Here is a 16,729-nt window from a genome sequence, read left to right on the forward strand (position 1 = left end):
AGATTTTTTCTTTTCCTTAGCCTTTTCTGTTTCTCCCTCATACATCAGAGTGATTTGTGCCAGGATTTGTGTTCTGCAGGTGATTTCTGATCTTCGTAAGAACTTGGATCTGTCGTCATGTGTTCTGCCACTTCAGATCGTAGGGTCCCAGAAGAAGCTTAAAAGCCAAGTCCAAACCAGGTACTTGAGCATATTTACATGATTCTGCAGAGGTGAGGTGGGACAAGGTGACTTCAGCTCTTCTTTATCTGGTCTCTGAGGCATGCCTAGTTGCATACGTGAGCCTAATTTATCTTAAGTAAAGGTGCTGACCTTTAAGACCCTTATTCCTTCCTGCTTGGTATTAGTGTAACACACTTGTCAATCCTTGCCCAGCCAGCTTCCCCTGCCATTTATATAGTACCTTTTGAGAAATGTCTGTCGTGGCATCCATGTCTGCAGGAGAGTACATGGCTCCGTTAGTGATGATACTGCTGCCAGTTCATCTGTTTTAACTTCCTTCCGGTACGTCTTTGATGGGTCCTGCGACCTCCACTTCCACCCTCTTCTGAAACTCCCTGTCCTCACCACAACATTCCCTCTAGAGAATTTCTGCTTTACATAACTGCCATTGCTGCTAGCTGCCTTGTTCCTTTTACTACGGTATTTACAGAGGCTGAGAATTTCTGATTATTTACAGTTCATCCACGAGCCAAGTAACCACCAGCCAGAATTGTGTGAAGCTACTTTTTGATGTGATAAAGCTAGCTGTAAGATTTCAGAAAGATGTCTCTGAAGCTTGGATTAAGGTGAGTTGTGTGCTTTGGCCCTTGTTTCCTGATAGAATTCAACCTGTAGGTTGAGCCTGACAACAGGCTGACAAATGTGACATCAAAAGACAAATGTTAGCCCGTCATTTTACTGACACAGATTTAATTTTGTTCCAAATCAGGAGTGCTTTTTTAGGAGTCTGCTTTCTTCTTCAGTTACTGATTTCCCAGTGCTTGCAAGCTGGCCACTAGGCTCCATTGTATAGACCCTAGATCTTGAAGTGTGTAGTAAACCTGATTCTATGTGTTTACAAGAGAATTTTGAAGAAAAAGTCTTAGCTTTTTTTCAATCAGCTAGAGAGCACAAATGTTTACCCATCCACTGAGAATGAGTTTTACGAAGTTTTAAGGTGCTTGAAAATATCTATCAGGATATCTGTATTGGCTGGCATTGTGGCTCATTGTAAACCATGAAACTTGTTCTTGTTCTCAGCTTTTGATTGCTCTGTACCTTAGGTTTTTGTGTGTGCTTGTCGTGTGTGTGTTTGTCATCTTTTGACAATGTCTGTACTGAATTTTCATGCCCATTTTTTGAGTGCCTTCTGGATTCTGTGCTGTTTGCAAGATCCAGTTTGCTGACTTTGATAGTTGTCCTGTTGTAGAGAAGAGTAATCTGTGAGCAGTATTTCTTTTGGTGTCTGCCTTTTTTCATTTGACTTCATGTAACACTCCTGGGTTTGAAATACAGTATTGTACTTTAATGTAACAGCATTCTTGTGTTTTGCTCTTAGGCTATTGAGAACACCACATCTGTGTCTGACCATAAGGTAATACTTCTGAGTAAATTCTGGGAGATTTTTCTAACCAAACCAGAAACTGCAAATAATGTTGTATGTAATGTTGCATCTGTTGGTATTTGACCTGTTTCCCCTATAACAGCCATCCATTTTCATTGTAACTCTTAGTTCATCCCTTCTAAATGTCAGGGGACAGAATTAACCTGCTTTGAATTTTTCTTGTGGGGCTGAGTTTTCTATAGTTGTGGCTCTTGGGAGCTTTTTAAGCTCTTGATTTTCTTAGTTTTGGCTTCAAAGAAGCCTAGACTGTCTGGACTGCTTCATATATTTTCAGCATAATGATCGGTGCTTATTTCCTCAAAAAGGTTCTGGATCTGATAGTTTTGCTGCTAATCCATTCAACCAACACCAAGAACAGGAAGCAAGCTGAGAAGGTGCTGAGGAGCAAAATTCGGCTGGGCTGCATGCCAGAACAGCTGATGCAGAATGCCTTCCAGGATCATTCAATGGTCAGTGCTGCTTCTGCACCGGGACACCTTTTCTCCTTTATCCCTCAAATATCTTGTCAGATGATGATTTAACCCTGGACTGCATTATGTATGCTTACTCCTGAGGTTTCTTTTGGTCACTGATCAATCTTCCAAGGCACATGTCCTGTGTTGTAATGGTCTGTTTTAGTTTGTTATTTTAGAGATCAGAATTCCTTTATTTTGGTGCAAAACCTCTCAGCCTTTATGTGGTCTAAGCCCAAGATCTCTACTGCATGTTCCTGACATGCTGTTGTCTCCCACAGTATTTTTATAAGTTCATATCTTTACATACACCGTTTTTTGAGCGCAATATTTTCTAGGTCTAGATATGTGTACATGTATATATGTATAGGCACGTGTTTGGATAATACTATGAGAAAACTGAAAATATCTGAGAAATTGAGATGAGTTTTCAGATCTGGAAGATCTGAAAAACAGAACAGATTTGCAAAACTGAAGAGAAAACTAAAAACTGATACAGTGCTTCTTGTAGATATGGGGGAGCAGGTGAAAACACTGTTGTGAATTTAAAATAAATTAAACTATATTAATTCCTTAAGTGAAAACATCTATTCTGAATATAAGTGACTTGAATTCAATTTTTGTTTAACATCCTTCCACGTAATTGGTAAATAAGAGCTTGTTTAGAGGGGCTTTGAATGATTTATCTAAGTTTAAAAGGTAACTCAGAATTTTCTGAAAATCTTGATGTGGCAGAGTCCTTCTGTTAAAGTGGTGCCAGTATTGTTTCTGTCCTGGGGCTTTTATTTAGTGGTGTGTAGTTATAAAGTGACTTCTGTGGTGTCACTGATCAGGGATATATTGCTGAGAACTCTGCAGCTTTGCAGATTGGCTTAACCAATCTGTAAATTCTTTGTGTGGAGAAAGTAGGAGAAACCCATTTCGGTGTGCCTCATCTGCTCTTGCTGCTCATTTGTGCTAGATAGGACAGCAAGAGAAGTCAGGAAAGCACTTACTAAAGTAGACAAAGCTTTTGGCATGAGCTGTAGCATCTCTTTAGAGACCCGAGAGTTGAAAATGAGCAGCAGCAATCTGCTCTCTAACAATGTCTGCATTTCTGTTTTTCAGGTTATCAGAGACTTCTTCCCTTCAATCCTAGTACTTGCTCAGACATTTCTGCACGCTGCACACCCAGCCATAGTCTCCTTTGGCAGCTGCATGTACAAACAAGCTTTTGCAGTCTTTGACTCTTACTGCCAGCAGGTACAGTGTGATGGATTTGCTTTATTTGTGCTTGTTCACACTTTGTTATGGAATGCATGTCCTGATCCTTCAGAGGAGGGGATTTGAGGCAGTTCGAAGGCTTTGAGAGAGGTCTATGCTGTAGAGTAGGCCAAGCAGAAGATGGAAAACCATTGCAGTAAAAGATGATTGTGATGATTTTGTAGCTACCAGAGCCTTACTCAAGTGACTTGAGCACAGAAAGCCCTAAGAGGAGCCGGGAGCAAACTGGCAGACCTCAGAGGTGACAGAATGAAAAATACTTGTGGAGCAGAGGGGACTGTGCTTATCTCTGTGCTTCCTTATCTCTTCTATTTTATTTAATCACTTTGAGCCTCTTCTATTTAAAAAAAAGCCATTGTTATAGTTTTTATTGAAACACTTTCCTTGGAGAACTCACTGTGATGAAAAAGTCTACACAACTTCCCCTCAGAGCTCTGACCAATTTGGACTCCTGTATATTCGGAAATAATTGCAGGCCAGACTTTGTTTATGAGTTCCAATACCCATGCTTACATCAGAAAGTTTGTGGTCTGAAAACAGCTCTGCACGAGCTTTTGAATGTATTTGCAGTTTTTGGCACAGTATATTTATGATTAGGGCTGTTTCCAACATTGCGCCTGTATTACTTGATATTGCAAATTTAAAAAATAAGCAACTGAGAAAAACTTGAAATGTGAAGACATTCGGTGCTGTTTGCAGCAAGTTAGGGAGTTTAGTAATATTTTTGAGATGTTACAAATTTCAAAAGAGGAAGGCTGTATTAACAGTTAAGGACATAGGAAAGACCCAGAGCCCCAGACAACGGATTGAGTTGGAGAAAGACCCATGTCTAGAAGCCAGTTGAAGTAAGGCAAATAAGAAGATTTTTGAAACAAAAACACCTGTTTTGAGCTGCTGTTGGTAATGAGGGCTGAGACGTTGGAAATGCTGTAGTTAGAGGTCTTACCGGGTAAGGTGCAACATTCTGTGTGCCTATGAAAATTGTATGGGTTTTTATTAATCTTATGTGATAGTAGCAAATAGAGGAAGCTGCAGTAATGTTAGCAGGCAGGCAGGAAAAGATTGGTGAAGAAAAGCTTTGTGAAGTCATGGAAGCTTTTAGAACTGAATAAAACTCAGGCTGAAAGAGCCTGTATTGTGGATAGTGGGAATTAAAAAGCAAACTGAGAGGGGAGATGGAATAATATGGTTGAGTTTCAAGTTACTATCTGTACTTGATCAATAGATTTCATATGAGTAGAACAGGACAGACATTTTTCTGCTGATATTTCATTGCGGTTTCTCTGGTGGGTGTTTCCTCAGGAGGTTGTGAGTGCTTTGGTGACACACGTGTGCAGTGGGAACGAAGCAGAATTGGATATTGCTCTGGATGTTCTCACTGATTTGGTGGTTGTGCACACATCCCTGTTGATGCGCTATGCCACCTTTGTGAAGGTACGTATATTTCCGTGGGAATACAACATTTCAGGACCCTTAAAGTACTTTGCCCCAAATCCAGAATAGGTCAGTACTTCTCAGAAACAGCCTTAAGGGAACAACCCGTATTTGTAAAGTTCTGAGAAATGCAGTGGTCAGAATGAAAAGGAACCTGCTATGGAAGGGTGAGCTGAAAGATTGGACTGTTTTTCTTTGAACACTTAAAATCATCACAGATGGGAGTGTCCAAGTGTGGTGGGGAGCAATTGCTCACACCTGACCTTGTTTGCATGTTCTTGCCCTGGCAGATTAGTGACAGATTTTGGTTTCTGTGGGCCAATCTTCGATGCATTACCAAAGCCTGTATGTGAAAGGCATTAATAAATGTTCTGGCCAACCCTAAGGACCTGCAGCGTGCCATGTTTGACATGCACAATGTAGGTGGTTGAGACAGTAGCCATTTACCTGTAAAAAGATCTGTAGAGCAGCAGATGCCTGGCATGTTTCACACAGAGTTGGAGACTCTTCTGCACAGAGAGAACATACAGATCCTAGCACAAATTTTCTTTCCTAATTGCTATTTTTTAATGTTGAAACTGGGTGAATTTTCTTGGGGGTGGCAAAAAGGGTTATATAATCCTGCTGTCATCCTTGTCAAACTCAGTGCCTGGATCTAAATCCTGCTCGAGGCTGACCAGTTCTAGGAGAAAAATAATGTTAGCAAAATGTCTTGTCAATGTTAGAAAAGCCAGCATTGCTCTGGAAAATGGCTTGACTATTTTCACTTAAGCACCAGAAGAAGAAATAGCTGAAGATGCCAGTCAACAGAGAAGACTTACCCCTAAATTGTTAAAGGTTTGCCTATTACAGTGCTTGTGTTGGAAATATTAGCAAAAAAAAATAAAATGTTCATTGTGTCAAATACTTTGAACACTGTGAAGAAATATGTAATAGAAGCTAAACAGCCATCACTAATGGGATCAGAGCACTCCCAAAATGCTTGTAGTAGCCAGCTTGTTCTTCCCATGCAGCTTCTGATAGAGTGGACTGTAATATTTAAGGCCAGAGCAATAGCTCTGCATTTATGTTTATTTCATTTGAATGTGGATTTTTCATGCCTGTACCAAAATGGCAAAGTTTATCTGCTTCCCTACAACTGGAATCTGGAAAGGCCTTCTTGACATATCCGAGCTAGTTTGTGGCTTCTCTCTTACAGACCATTTTAGACTCTACACAGAAACTGAATCCGTGCCAGATCCGGAAGCTTTTCTACATTCTCAGCACACTTGCTTTCAGCCAGAGACAGGAAGGAAGCTATATTCAGGTAAGGAGGGGCACAACAAAAAGGAGTTCAGCTGCACCTTGGTCCTTTGGCTAGGCTAAATTCTAGTGGTTATATTGCACAAATAGCTGCCTTGTTTATAAACAGCAGTTGGTGTCAAGATGTCCTTCAGCTTAGACTCTGTTCTATGCAGACTAGGTTGCGGCTCCAGAATTTCCTATCCTGTATAGCAATGCTAGCAAGGAAATACAGAGGCTGTATCTGTCCTGGAAATGCCCTCTTTTCTCACATCTAAGAAAGGTAGAGTTGGTAGAAATGTCGGTGGAAGGGAACTGATGTCAGTCTCTGATCTAACCTCCCAGTGGAAGTGGGACTGTCACCAGCATGAGATCAGGTTGCCTGTGGCTTTATCTAGCTGAACCTTGAAGATGTGCAGAAGGGTAGATTTGGACCCTCTTTCTCAAGCTTTGTTTCTCATTCATTTGGAAGCATTCAGAAAGCACAGTTCAGCTTCTTTCCCCAAGGTGCTCATCGTATTTCAGGTTGTTGATGTTTGTAGGTCAGAGATGACAAAAGCTCTCGTGTTAATAGAACTAAACCCCACTGAACAGAAGATTCTGCTGCAATGCTGTAGACTTCTTACCTCATGTGTTTATACAAGAGGCACAAAAGAAGCTATCAAACCTTTTAGGAACCTGCTTTGGCAGGGGGGTTGGACTCAATGATCTCTCGAGGTCCCTTCCAACCCCCTACAGTTCTGTGATTCTGTGAAACCTCTTCTGTCTAAGTTCATACTCATTTTACAGAGGATACCTTGTATGACTCTGTTGCAGCATAACAGTGGTGATGTCAGGTACCTGGGTCTGAATTTGTACCCATTTGCACCAGCACTGCACAGGTCATTCCAGAGGCATCTTGCCTAGGGAAGGTCAAGAAAAGATGGCATAGCCATGGACTCCTTGTTTCTTTGCTACCAGTTTGATCTTGTTGGCACTGGTTCTTTGCATAAGTTACACCTTAAGTCTTCATCTCCTCTGTCTCAAGACTACAGCTTTTGCGTACTGAGCACCTCTGTATGGGCCTGACACTTCCTTTGCAGAACCAGCATGGGCAGTTAATAAGCATCAAGACAACCGGAGCTGTTCTGATAGCATAAAATTTTCTGGTGGCCTGTGAGATCTTTGCTGCTTTTATGAAATTGCTTCTGAGTTGTCTCACATACTAAGTTCCAGTCTGAGAGTGCTCCTTGTCAGAACAGGGAGGCTGTGTGCTTTCATTGTTGGGAGATCTCTTAAGTCTATCCTTAGTAGTCCAGAATTCTTCCAAGGTGTTTGTGCCTCTTTTGGGAAAGTGCAGTTGATCAGCTGCTTTGATACAACTGTTAAAATAGCGCATGCTGTGTTGAGACCTGCTGTGTGGTCATGGAGCTGCTGCAGAGGAGCCCTTAAAGCTGTGCAGCCATGCTTTCCCAGGGGACAAGGGAGGCAGCTGGAGGAATGCCTCAGTCCCAGGTGCCTGGTGTGCTGTTTCCTCTAACTCTCTTTGGACCTTCCCCCAAGAACTGCTCTATCCCTGAGCCTCCTGCAGCTGGCAGCGTTTCAGAGGGCAGCTATGCAGCTACAATGTGTGTGTGAAGACCATCTATTTTTTCCTTTCAAAATATATATTCTTCTGTTAATTATAAATGAAATCTGGACATGTTCAGTACAGTAACTAGAGCAAAGCCAAAGCAAATCACTTTTAATCCTTTTTGCAGCCTTACCTAGAGTTTTGACCAGTGTGCTCATAATAAAGGAAATTACAGGATGTACGTTCGTTCTACAACACTGTAATCCCAGTAAACCATTTCTGTGCAGCCTTTGGAGATGACATTAGGTGCAGATGCTGATAGAGCTGAACGATGCCCATAAGTACCTCTGTGGTGACATAGGCTGTGTCTGTCTTTTTAGGATGATATGCACATGGTGATCAGGAAATGGCTCTCCAGCACTGTTCCCAACCACAAACAAATGGGGATTATTGGTGCTGTTACCATGATAGGCAGTGTGGCATTGAAAAGGTGAGAAGAAATGTACAAAGGTGAATTTAACATGCTTTAAGACTACCTGGAGTGGGACAAATAACGTGGGGGAGAGCAATTGTCTTCTAGCTCATGCACATCTCTGTCAAATCCAATAACTTTGAAATCTTTCCTAAAAATTGCAGCATTTGGTGTTGCAACCTGCTTAAATCTCCACTGCAAATCTTGAAGGCATCCTGAATTTCTTGTTAGTGCTTACTCATGGGGGCCTTGACTAGCACCAGTGAGATCTAGTGCTTGGAAAAAAGAAAAAGCTGTGGTGGACTGACTGCAGATCAGCCTCTGGCACTAAGGCTGAATAGCTTAATGTTCCCCTGTTTGAGTACAGGGAAATCTAAAGGAGAAGGAAGAAGAAAAATTACTGCTGTGCTGGGCATTGGTGTGACCATCTCTAATGTACTATATAAATAATTTATAAATAGCATTGATAAATGAGACAAACTCCCAATAAGATCTGTGACAAAGATCAAAGGGCTTGTGAAACAAATATTTAAGTGGTGTTGGGAAGCATGACCTCTTCATGGAATGCTTTTGCTGATTATTACATGAAGAGAAAAGCCTGTCTTAGCTCTGGGCCCTGAGTTATCAGACTTCTTCATGGTTGCTCCCATAGCACGGATACCAGACTTACTAATTTAGAGGCACTGGTTTAAGTCTAGGCAGTAGATGCCGAAATGGTTATTTCAAGAACAGGATTAGAAACTCCTAAAAGACTATAGGCAAAAAGTTAGAAGAGTGGAGTCAACAGTGCATCAAGGAACCTGCAGTAGCAGTGAATTTGCCAGGTAAAATGCACACAGGTGACCCCAGCAGGTGGACCATGGTTTGTGCCTCAGAAAAAGGATTAAATCCCCAGGGAAGTTGTTTGTTTGACTTACAGAGAAATTCCTTCCCTCTCCAACTCTGACCCAAGATCCTGGAGAAAATCTGTCTTCTGCTACTTGAGAAATACCCTTGTAATTGGGTCTTTGTGTACCGTACTGGCTTCCTGTCTGATTTCTTAAGAAACTGATTGAAGAAGACAGACTCTAAAGCCTCTGTCAAAGAAAAAACTACCTTTCTGAGCCCTGGAAATAAGCAGCAGGAATTTGAGTAGCTGGCATAATGTGCAGCTGCAGATATTAGGCTCACGTAAGGAGAGGCTCCATGGCCTTCAGAAGAGGAGATGGCTAGAGGTCTCAGGCTAGAAAAAGCATTTCCTTGAAGAAGACATTGAGTCTTGTCCCAAAGGTGCCAAACAGCAGCAGGTCTTTTCCTAATAATGTCCAAAGCATGTCTTCTTTCCATGCATAATTCTTCATTTTCTGGAGAGAGTTAATGTGTGTGATGGATTTTGCCATCTCTTAAACATTGTGCAACAAATGCAAGGTTATCAATTGCTTTCAGAAATGAAGGAGATGGTGGTTCATCGGAGAGACCTGAGCCGAACTTCGAGCGTGATGGGCAGGTGGGTGCCAAGAATGGGTGCGTGCTGGGGCAGTATGGGAGAGAGGGAGGACACAGTCAGCAAGAAGGTGTGACTGGAGACACAGTCTTAGGTAAAGCAGTGTGTGTGTCTGACAGTCAGCTGTACTGGGCCTGGGAGGCTTGTGTATCAACTACAGAGGCAAAAATCAATTAAAATTGGTTTTGGGGAAATGCAGGGCTGTATTAAGAAGCACTCCAGCAGTACTACAGCCATCTAGTGAAAGTCTTCTGTCCAGACATTATTTCAGACAAAAAGGAAAGAAACAGGACAATCTCTTTTGTGTTATTCCATGGTGGAACAGTCCCAGCTCTGGGAAAGACCCGTGTTTCTTCTTAAAACTACGTGTCTGTAGACCAGTCACTATGGGCTGTTAGCCTAGAGCTGAATCTTTGGATATACCTCAGAGTAAATTAATGTAAGAACAAGAAGGAGTTAAGGTAAAAGTTTGAATTGTTCTTTAAAAAATACAACAAACAAACAAACAAACAAAAAACAAAAAAACATTGTGAAGACTGTTCTCTCCTTTCAGCTTTCTACATTGCTGGACCTTGTAGGCTTCTGCTGCGAGCAAACACCAGAAGTCTTGGCACTCTACTACGATGAACTTGCCAATTTGATTGAGAAGCAGAAGGGAAATTTGGACCTGCAGCTCCTGGTATGTTGCAGAGGTTTTTGAATTTAATCACTTACGTATTCTTCAAAAGCAGAATGTTTTTCAAACATGAGCAGGACAAAGTCATTTTGAGGATTTCACTCCAGTCTGAGAACTGTTTTTGTTTGAGGCATGCCTGAGGTTCCTGTAAGAGAGACAAAATCCTCTTTTCACCTCTTTCTCCCTTTTCCTAGTAAGGGTGATGACTCAGTTCTTGCAACATTTGTGCAACTTTTTTGTCTTTTCATTGTTTGTCCAAACTCTCACCTGTTGCAGTATTTCTCTCTTAACTGTTGCTACCCATGTAAGCAGGTGAAGTCTGCGGGATACATTGTGTGAAATAAAATATTGCCAGCACTTTGTAGCCATTTCATCCTGACCTTGGGTTCTTAGGACAGAGAACTTCCCATGGCCCTTCCAGCCAGCTGCTCTGCCTCTCTGCAGCAGTGGGGAGCTGGTAGATGAGCCCACGTCGAAAGAGCAGGGAATAAATTGATTGTGCATGCTTGGTAATGTTTCCTGGCTGTCTCTCTGAAGTTAGGCTTTGGCTTTCCTTGCAGGCAGTAGGTTCACTGCTGTGATTGTTCCAGGGTGTTTTTGCTTGGCCTTGTCTTCTGCATTTTCCACTGCTGCTGTCGCAGCTTTCTTTGCTGAGCCCATTTGTTGAGCAGGTTTTTCCTTTCTTTATAGGAGGAGTTTGGGAAGAGTCTGGTGGAGGACTTTCCCACTGACTTTGTGGTGGATCTCAGCCCCACAGTGACCGGGTATGCTGAGCACAGGCTAAGTATTTGTAACGTTCCTGTCAGTGACAACTTTGTCAACGTGGTGATCCTTTTAACTGAGTTTGTCTGCCTTTCCTTGCAGCTCCTTCTTGTTCCCAGTGAAGCCCTTGTATAATCTCGATGAAGATGAAAGTCAAGGAGCAATTGCTATTAACCTCTTACCTTTGGTGTCACAGAGTGAGCTTGGCAGGGTCACTGATGGAACGAATAACCCAAGTAAGAGGTACTGTGGAGCTTACCTTTGCAATCATTCTACATTTAAAGGAATTGTATTTTCATTTTGTGTCCAGCCCTGCCTGCCCAAGTGCTTGATTAGGAGCTGGACAGAAAATTTACCAGTTTCCAGTGTTCTTTTCCTTCCCTTGCTGTTAGACATGGGTCAGATAGGTCTAGAGGCATAAGGACGTGCTGGGGAATTGGCAGTCTGTTCTGGCTCAGACTGTTTAGGTGATGTTGTGTAAGTCATGTTGCATCTACCTCATTTCCCATCTGTCATCTGAGAATAGTAGCTCTTCCTTCCAGCATCATTGGGATATTGAAGGCCATGCCAAGATGGATAGGCAACTCCATCCATTTGGGCAAAATTCATATTTTGAGTGTTGAGTCTCAAATGGAGTCAGCAAGTAGTTTGTGTGTGTCAAGAGTACACAATTGGTTCTCACCCTTCAGTTGCACTTTCACAGCATGGACTTCTGCTTCACAGCAAAACCACAAACATGCCACCACAAGTAAAATTTGTATGAGAAACAAAGGCTTTGTCCTAAGAGAACGAAACAAGAAGCATGCAGGAAGTAAAACATCTTATTAAACAATGGGACATCAAAGTTAAAAATAATAAAAGGCTTTTTTTTTCTAACAATCAGCTTTATACCTTGCATAATTTATTGTCAGATTTTGTTGAGATCATAGTTGTGCTTAAAAAATACATGATTACTTTATACCAAATAAAAAGAAATATAGCTACCTCACATGCATTGATGGAGGGGGAAAAAGATGTTAATTTTCCTCGCTTACAACGTGAGCAGTAGCATGCTAGAAAACATTCAGGGAGGTTTCTCTACTGCTCACAGCTGTCTTTTGCACAAGTTCTTGTAGTTCCTCCTGAACTATTCAACTTTGATTCCTACCTGAAATAAATCTGACTGCATTTCTGTTCAGTACAGCAGGTTTTCTACTCTTAAGTTTTCCCAGAAAATTGATGGTCACTGATGTATTTATTAACCATACGAGGCATTTCAGCTTTGTGTTGCTATGACTCTCAAGAAGCAAAATAAAAGAAGGTACAGGCAAGGTGGTGTGGAGAGGACATAGGACACAAGAGAAAAGTGATGAGCATTCTGGAGGCGTATAAAACATGGGACTCACTTCATTTCTCTCTCTCTTTTTTTTTTTCCCCAGGGTAGTGTCACCAATATGTCTATCACCCTCTTTCCGATTGCTCAGGCTCTACACTGGAGAGCAAAACAATGGAAGCCTGGAGGAGATTGATGCCTTATTAGGTATGGAAAGTAAATCTTACAGACCCCTCTGGCTCACTTGTTCCTGTCCTAGATCTGCAAAGCCTTCCTGCAGCTGTGGGAAGAGTTGTGTAGTTTATGATGGAGGCCGAGATGCTCTGTTGGCCACAAGTGGAAGGGAGGCAGGGGAGGCAATCACTTTCTCTGGGAAATGACTGATGGTGTTCACTCCAAATGGTCACTGGAATCGAGAGTACAGGCTTTTGAAAGAGTCATTGTCCATGCAAAAAGCAAAGCATAGGTAGCAAACACAGTCCAAGGTGTGTTTTCTACCTACCCTGTCTCAGGTTGCCCCCTGTACTCGACTGATCTGGAAGTTGAAGGGAAGATAGACTCTCTTTCCAAGCAGGAACGGGAATTTCTGTGCTCGCTTCTCTTCTATGCACTCAACTGGTTTCGTGAGGTGAGTAGAGCCTTGTCTGCATGTTTTGCAGTGGAACTGAGGAGTAGCACGTAAAAACACAAACCCCAGGCTTCAGGGGTGCAATTGCCGAAGAAGAGTCTTGCCTCTTGGAAATGTTCTCCAGCAAGGTCTTCTCTTTCTCTTCATTACGATTCTTTCTTCTTTCTTCTCTTCATTATGATTTATGCTTTATCCTGATTCTAGTAACAACTCTGCTTACTTGGCTAAGAACTTGACCTTTAGCTGCTGTGCTGTTGCTTTTCAGATTGCATTTTCTTATGGGCTTCTGAGGAGCTTTGTTCATGCAGTCTGGATTTGGTCACCCAGGCCACTTGTGCTAATTGTTGTGTGCTTATTTGGGACTTATGGATGTTATTCAGAAAAGAAAAAGTAAAAATGGATGCAAATCTCTCTAATTCACAGTGAGTTTGTTTTGTGTCTCTAGGTTGTAAATGCTTTCTGCCAGCAACAAGACGCTGAGATGAAGGGAAAGGTTTTGACTCGAATACAGAACATCACAGAGCTGCAGAATGTGCTAGGAAAATGCTTGGCAGGTGCGTATGAAAATATTTGCATGTTCTGGGCCTGCACCAGCTGTGAAGTGAAAGGTATTGGCTTAAACATCAAAGAAGAAATTGTATAGTAATGTATGCTGCATTATTACAGTGACCTAATAATCTGCCTGATTATAGAGGAGGAAGCCTGTTTGTCTCCAAAAGATGCAGTGCGATTCTCTGGCATTCAGGTTGTACCAAGCTGCTGAGAACTGTTACAAGCATCAGCTGCCTTTGTTAACTTGGCCCATGAATTCCTGCTGTCTGGCAGCTGGAAGCCAGCGCAGGAACCTGGTGGTCTCTGTCCCAGGCCAATGAGCACAGCCACAGAAACTGACAGATGACAACAGTTGAAGACAGCACCTATGCATAGGACTCATGTAAAACATAAATAAAGACAGCCAAGTCCCCTTCCTGCTCTTGAGCTGCTTAAGACACTTTTGAGTCACAAGCACACATGCATTTGTGGATCTCCGAGTACTGGCACAGCCCCTCTGTCTGCCTAATACTCCTGCCCAGATTTTGGGCCCTATAAACTGCTCCACAGGTCTCCTACTAACCACCCAGTCCAGCTTGCTGCTCCTTACTACCCGGCAGACACACACACTCATATAAAAACTTGTCCCACAGGCACTTCACGCTTGTAGGTCCTCCAGATCCCAGCATGGACCATCCACCCAGCTGATAGCCCCTCCTGGACCCAGGGCCTCCTACTAGCTGGCTAGTCTGCCTTTGAAGTTGGATGAGAAATTGCAGACGCACACCACAATGAGTGCCAATTTTGGGGAAGATGCAAATGCTCGCCCCTGCTCTGTCCCAGCAGCCAGCACCGGGCACATGGGCTGTGACCCGTGGTCCTGCTCCAGCTGCTGGTGCTGAGTCCCTCACTTGCTCCACTCACGCTGATGCCCTCTAACATCTGGTTCTCAGCACACACAAGCGCTATTCCTGCCCCAGTGGCTGGTAGCTGAGACCCCCACCCATACCAGGAGCTGACAGCGAGGACCCACTTGCTGCAAGTGCTGGCACCAAATCCACTCACGCCAGTCACCCCAGTAGCTGGTGCTTTGGCCACAAAGTCCACAGGACCTGTCGAGGTGCTTCCAAGAGCTATTGGTCCTGCAGCTACTGAAATTGAGACCTTTGCTCACTCCAGATACTGGCACCAATGGCCAAGGGCTCCTAAATGCCCAGTCTGACTCTAATTGCTGGCCCAGCATTTACTCACACAGGTCTGGCCAGTGGTTTGTGTTTTGTGTCTTTTGCACACACACACTCACAGGATAAGAGAAGTGAGGTTACATTGAAATGAAGCTAAGAAAGGATTTAATACAAAGATAGGACAGACTGTGGGGTCAGGTGAAGGGCTCGGTCATGCAAATGTACTGATTGGCAATGTTGTACTCATGTCCAGTCCTCTTATACCTGCTTCTATGTGTTCCCCTCTTCATTCCTCCCCATCCCCTTTCCTTGCATGCACATGTCTTCATCAGTTTGCATAGTTCCACCACCACTCCTACTCCCCTGGAATATCATAAGTCCTCAAGTTCCTCTTTTTCATCCCATTTTATCAGTTTCAAAGCCCAGCTGTCTCTCCTTAAAGCTTTGCTGGGAATTCCTTATTGAACATCAATGAGTAAGTGGAGACTTTTGGTCTTTGCCTACCAGGTTTGTGTTTGTTCTTGTTTATGGGCTTCGCCTATTGTACTCTTTTTTGCATTGAAAAGGTCCTCAATCAAATAACCTTAATAGAGAATACTTTATCACCTTCCACAAGCTATCCATTACAAGCTTTGTTTTTAAACCAGTGGATCAACATCAATCCTAAATAAAGAGCCTCTTTAACACCTTTCTATTGCTCCAAGAGAATTACAGGGACAGCAAGGAAAGACCTCAGATGCGCTAGAGCAGCCCTTTCAGCTTCACTTACATTTATGAAGGTCCAAAGACAGCTGAGCTCTTGTTATTCTCCCTCTCTGGAGGAATGCAAAGAGCTGTGATTCTGGTGCAGCATGGCAATACAAGAAGGTTGACTGGAGCTAAATGTGCCTGAGCGTAAGAGCAGAGGGATGTTCGCAGGGATGGGGAAACATGGGGTGCTTCCTCTAGACGTGCATCTTGCCTCTGTTTTCTCATTCAGGAGCTGAACTAACCAAAGTTCTGCATTCTGGCTCTTTCAGCAACCCCTGGCTATGTCCCACCACCAGCTACTTTTGATTCTGAAGCCACGGAGGGAGGACCATCCGTTAACGCTGTTGGTGCCATGAGAAAAAAAAATGGTAACAAGTTTATAACAAGGAAGCAGACGCGATGGGTTTGATTGGCAAGTTGCACTGTAGTCAATAGCACTTGTGTGATGCATAAAGCACAGAATTTCTGGTATGGCCAATCTAGCTTGAAATCTTACCTGATCAACTCCTGGTGCAGATGGAGGTGTAAAATTTTTCCTACTCTATACAGCTGCTGGATAGTCTGTTTTTTTGGGGGGAAGCTATGCTTAGCATATAACTATTGAAAATTCATTGAAATGAATTCCCCAGATCCCCTTTAGATCTCTTTTCATTGATAGAAATTCTGTTGGCAAGCTTTCAGTCCTGTGGCACAATGGCCAGCAGTTCTGAAGTGTTCTGCTTGAATTGCTTTTGGAGCTTGTGTGAATGTTACCTGGCCCTGGTGACTTCCTGGATGATGTCTGTTTGATTTAACATGTTGTTTAGGATTACTTGAAATGTAGTTCCTTTGGTCTTTCGAGATGCTACACAGTGTGTCAGGTTTGAGAGTCTCCCCACCTTTGTCAGCAGTGAAGCCCATTGCAAGGAATTCATCGAGTTACTCTACTATTGGCATAGCGTCCCTGCAAGCCCCTTCTGGAGTTGTCTGACTTACTGTCATTTTCCAGGTCCTCTGCTTTTCTCAGTGAAACAGCAACACTAATTTTGGTTCAAGCATTTTTTTTAAGATGATGACCCACCATTTTTTTGCAGTCACAGCATAACATTTTTAAAGTACAATAAAAAAAGTGAGACTTACTTTAATTTCTTACCTTGATTTTATAAAAGAGAAGCTGGTTGGGGAGAAAGCCCCAAATGCTGTTGACTCTCTTTGTTTCTTTCTGATCCTAGCTGCAGATGACACACAACCTGTGTATATTCCATGCTTTCTTAGGGCTGATTAAAGTACAGCTTGAGCTATTTCCCTGCCTTGCAGCCTCAACAGTGTTGAGCATGGTGCAGCTTTTTTTTTTTTTCTAAAGT

General features: G+C 42.7%; 1 protein-coding gene across 1 annotated transcript in view; it reads left to right on the plus strand.

Moving 5' to 3' along the window:
• Nucleotides 1-16,729, plus strand: part of FANCD2 (FA complementation group D2) — a 48,362-nt gene that overhangs the window by 13,801 nt on the left and 17,832 nt on the right. Inside the window, exons 12-27 of the mRNA XM_027467990.3 lie at nt 80-180; nt 680-788; nt 1,541-1,576; nt 1,912-2,055; nt 3,166-3,300; nt 4,624-4,755; nt 5,954-6,061; nt 7,969-8,078; nt 9,486-9,546; nt 10,097-10,222; nt 10,910-10,983; nt 11,084-11,224; nt 12,400-12,500; nt 12,806-12,921; nt 13,367-13,475; nt 15,656-15,754. Of these exons, the coding sequence (XP_027323791.3) occupies nt 80-180; nt 680-788; nt 1,541-1,576; nt 1,912-2,055; nt 3,166-3,300; nt 4,624-4,755; nt 5,954-6,061; nt 7,969-8,078; nt 9,486-9,546; nt 10,097-10,222; nt 10,910-10,983; nt 11,084-11,224; nt 12,400-12,500; nt 12,806-12,921; nt 13,367-13,475; nt 15,656-15,754 (1,702 nt within the window). The remainder of the gene's footprint in view (nt 1-79; nt 181-679; nt 789-1,540; nt 1,577-1,911; nt 2,056-3,165; nt 3,301-4,623; nt 4,756-5,953; nt 6,062-7,968; nt 8,079-9,485; nt 9,547-10,096; nt 10,223-10,909; nt 10,984-11,083; nt 11,225-12,399; nt 12,501-12,805; nt 12,922-13,366; nt 13,476-15,655; nt 15,755-16,729) is intronic.

Source organism: Anas platyrhynchos, chromosome 13, assembly GCF_047663525.1.
Source record: "Anas platyrhynchos isolate ZD024472 breed Pekin duck chromosome 13, IASCAAS_PekinDuck_T2T, whole genome shotgun sequence".
Taxonomy (NCBI): domain Eukaryota; kingdom Metazoa; phylum Chordata; class Aves; order Anseriformes; family Anatidae; genus Anas; species Anas platyrhynchos.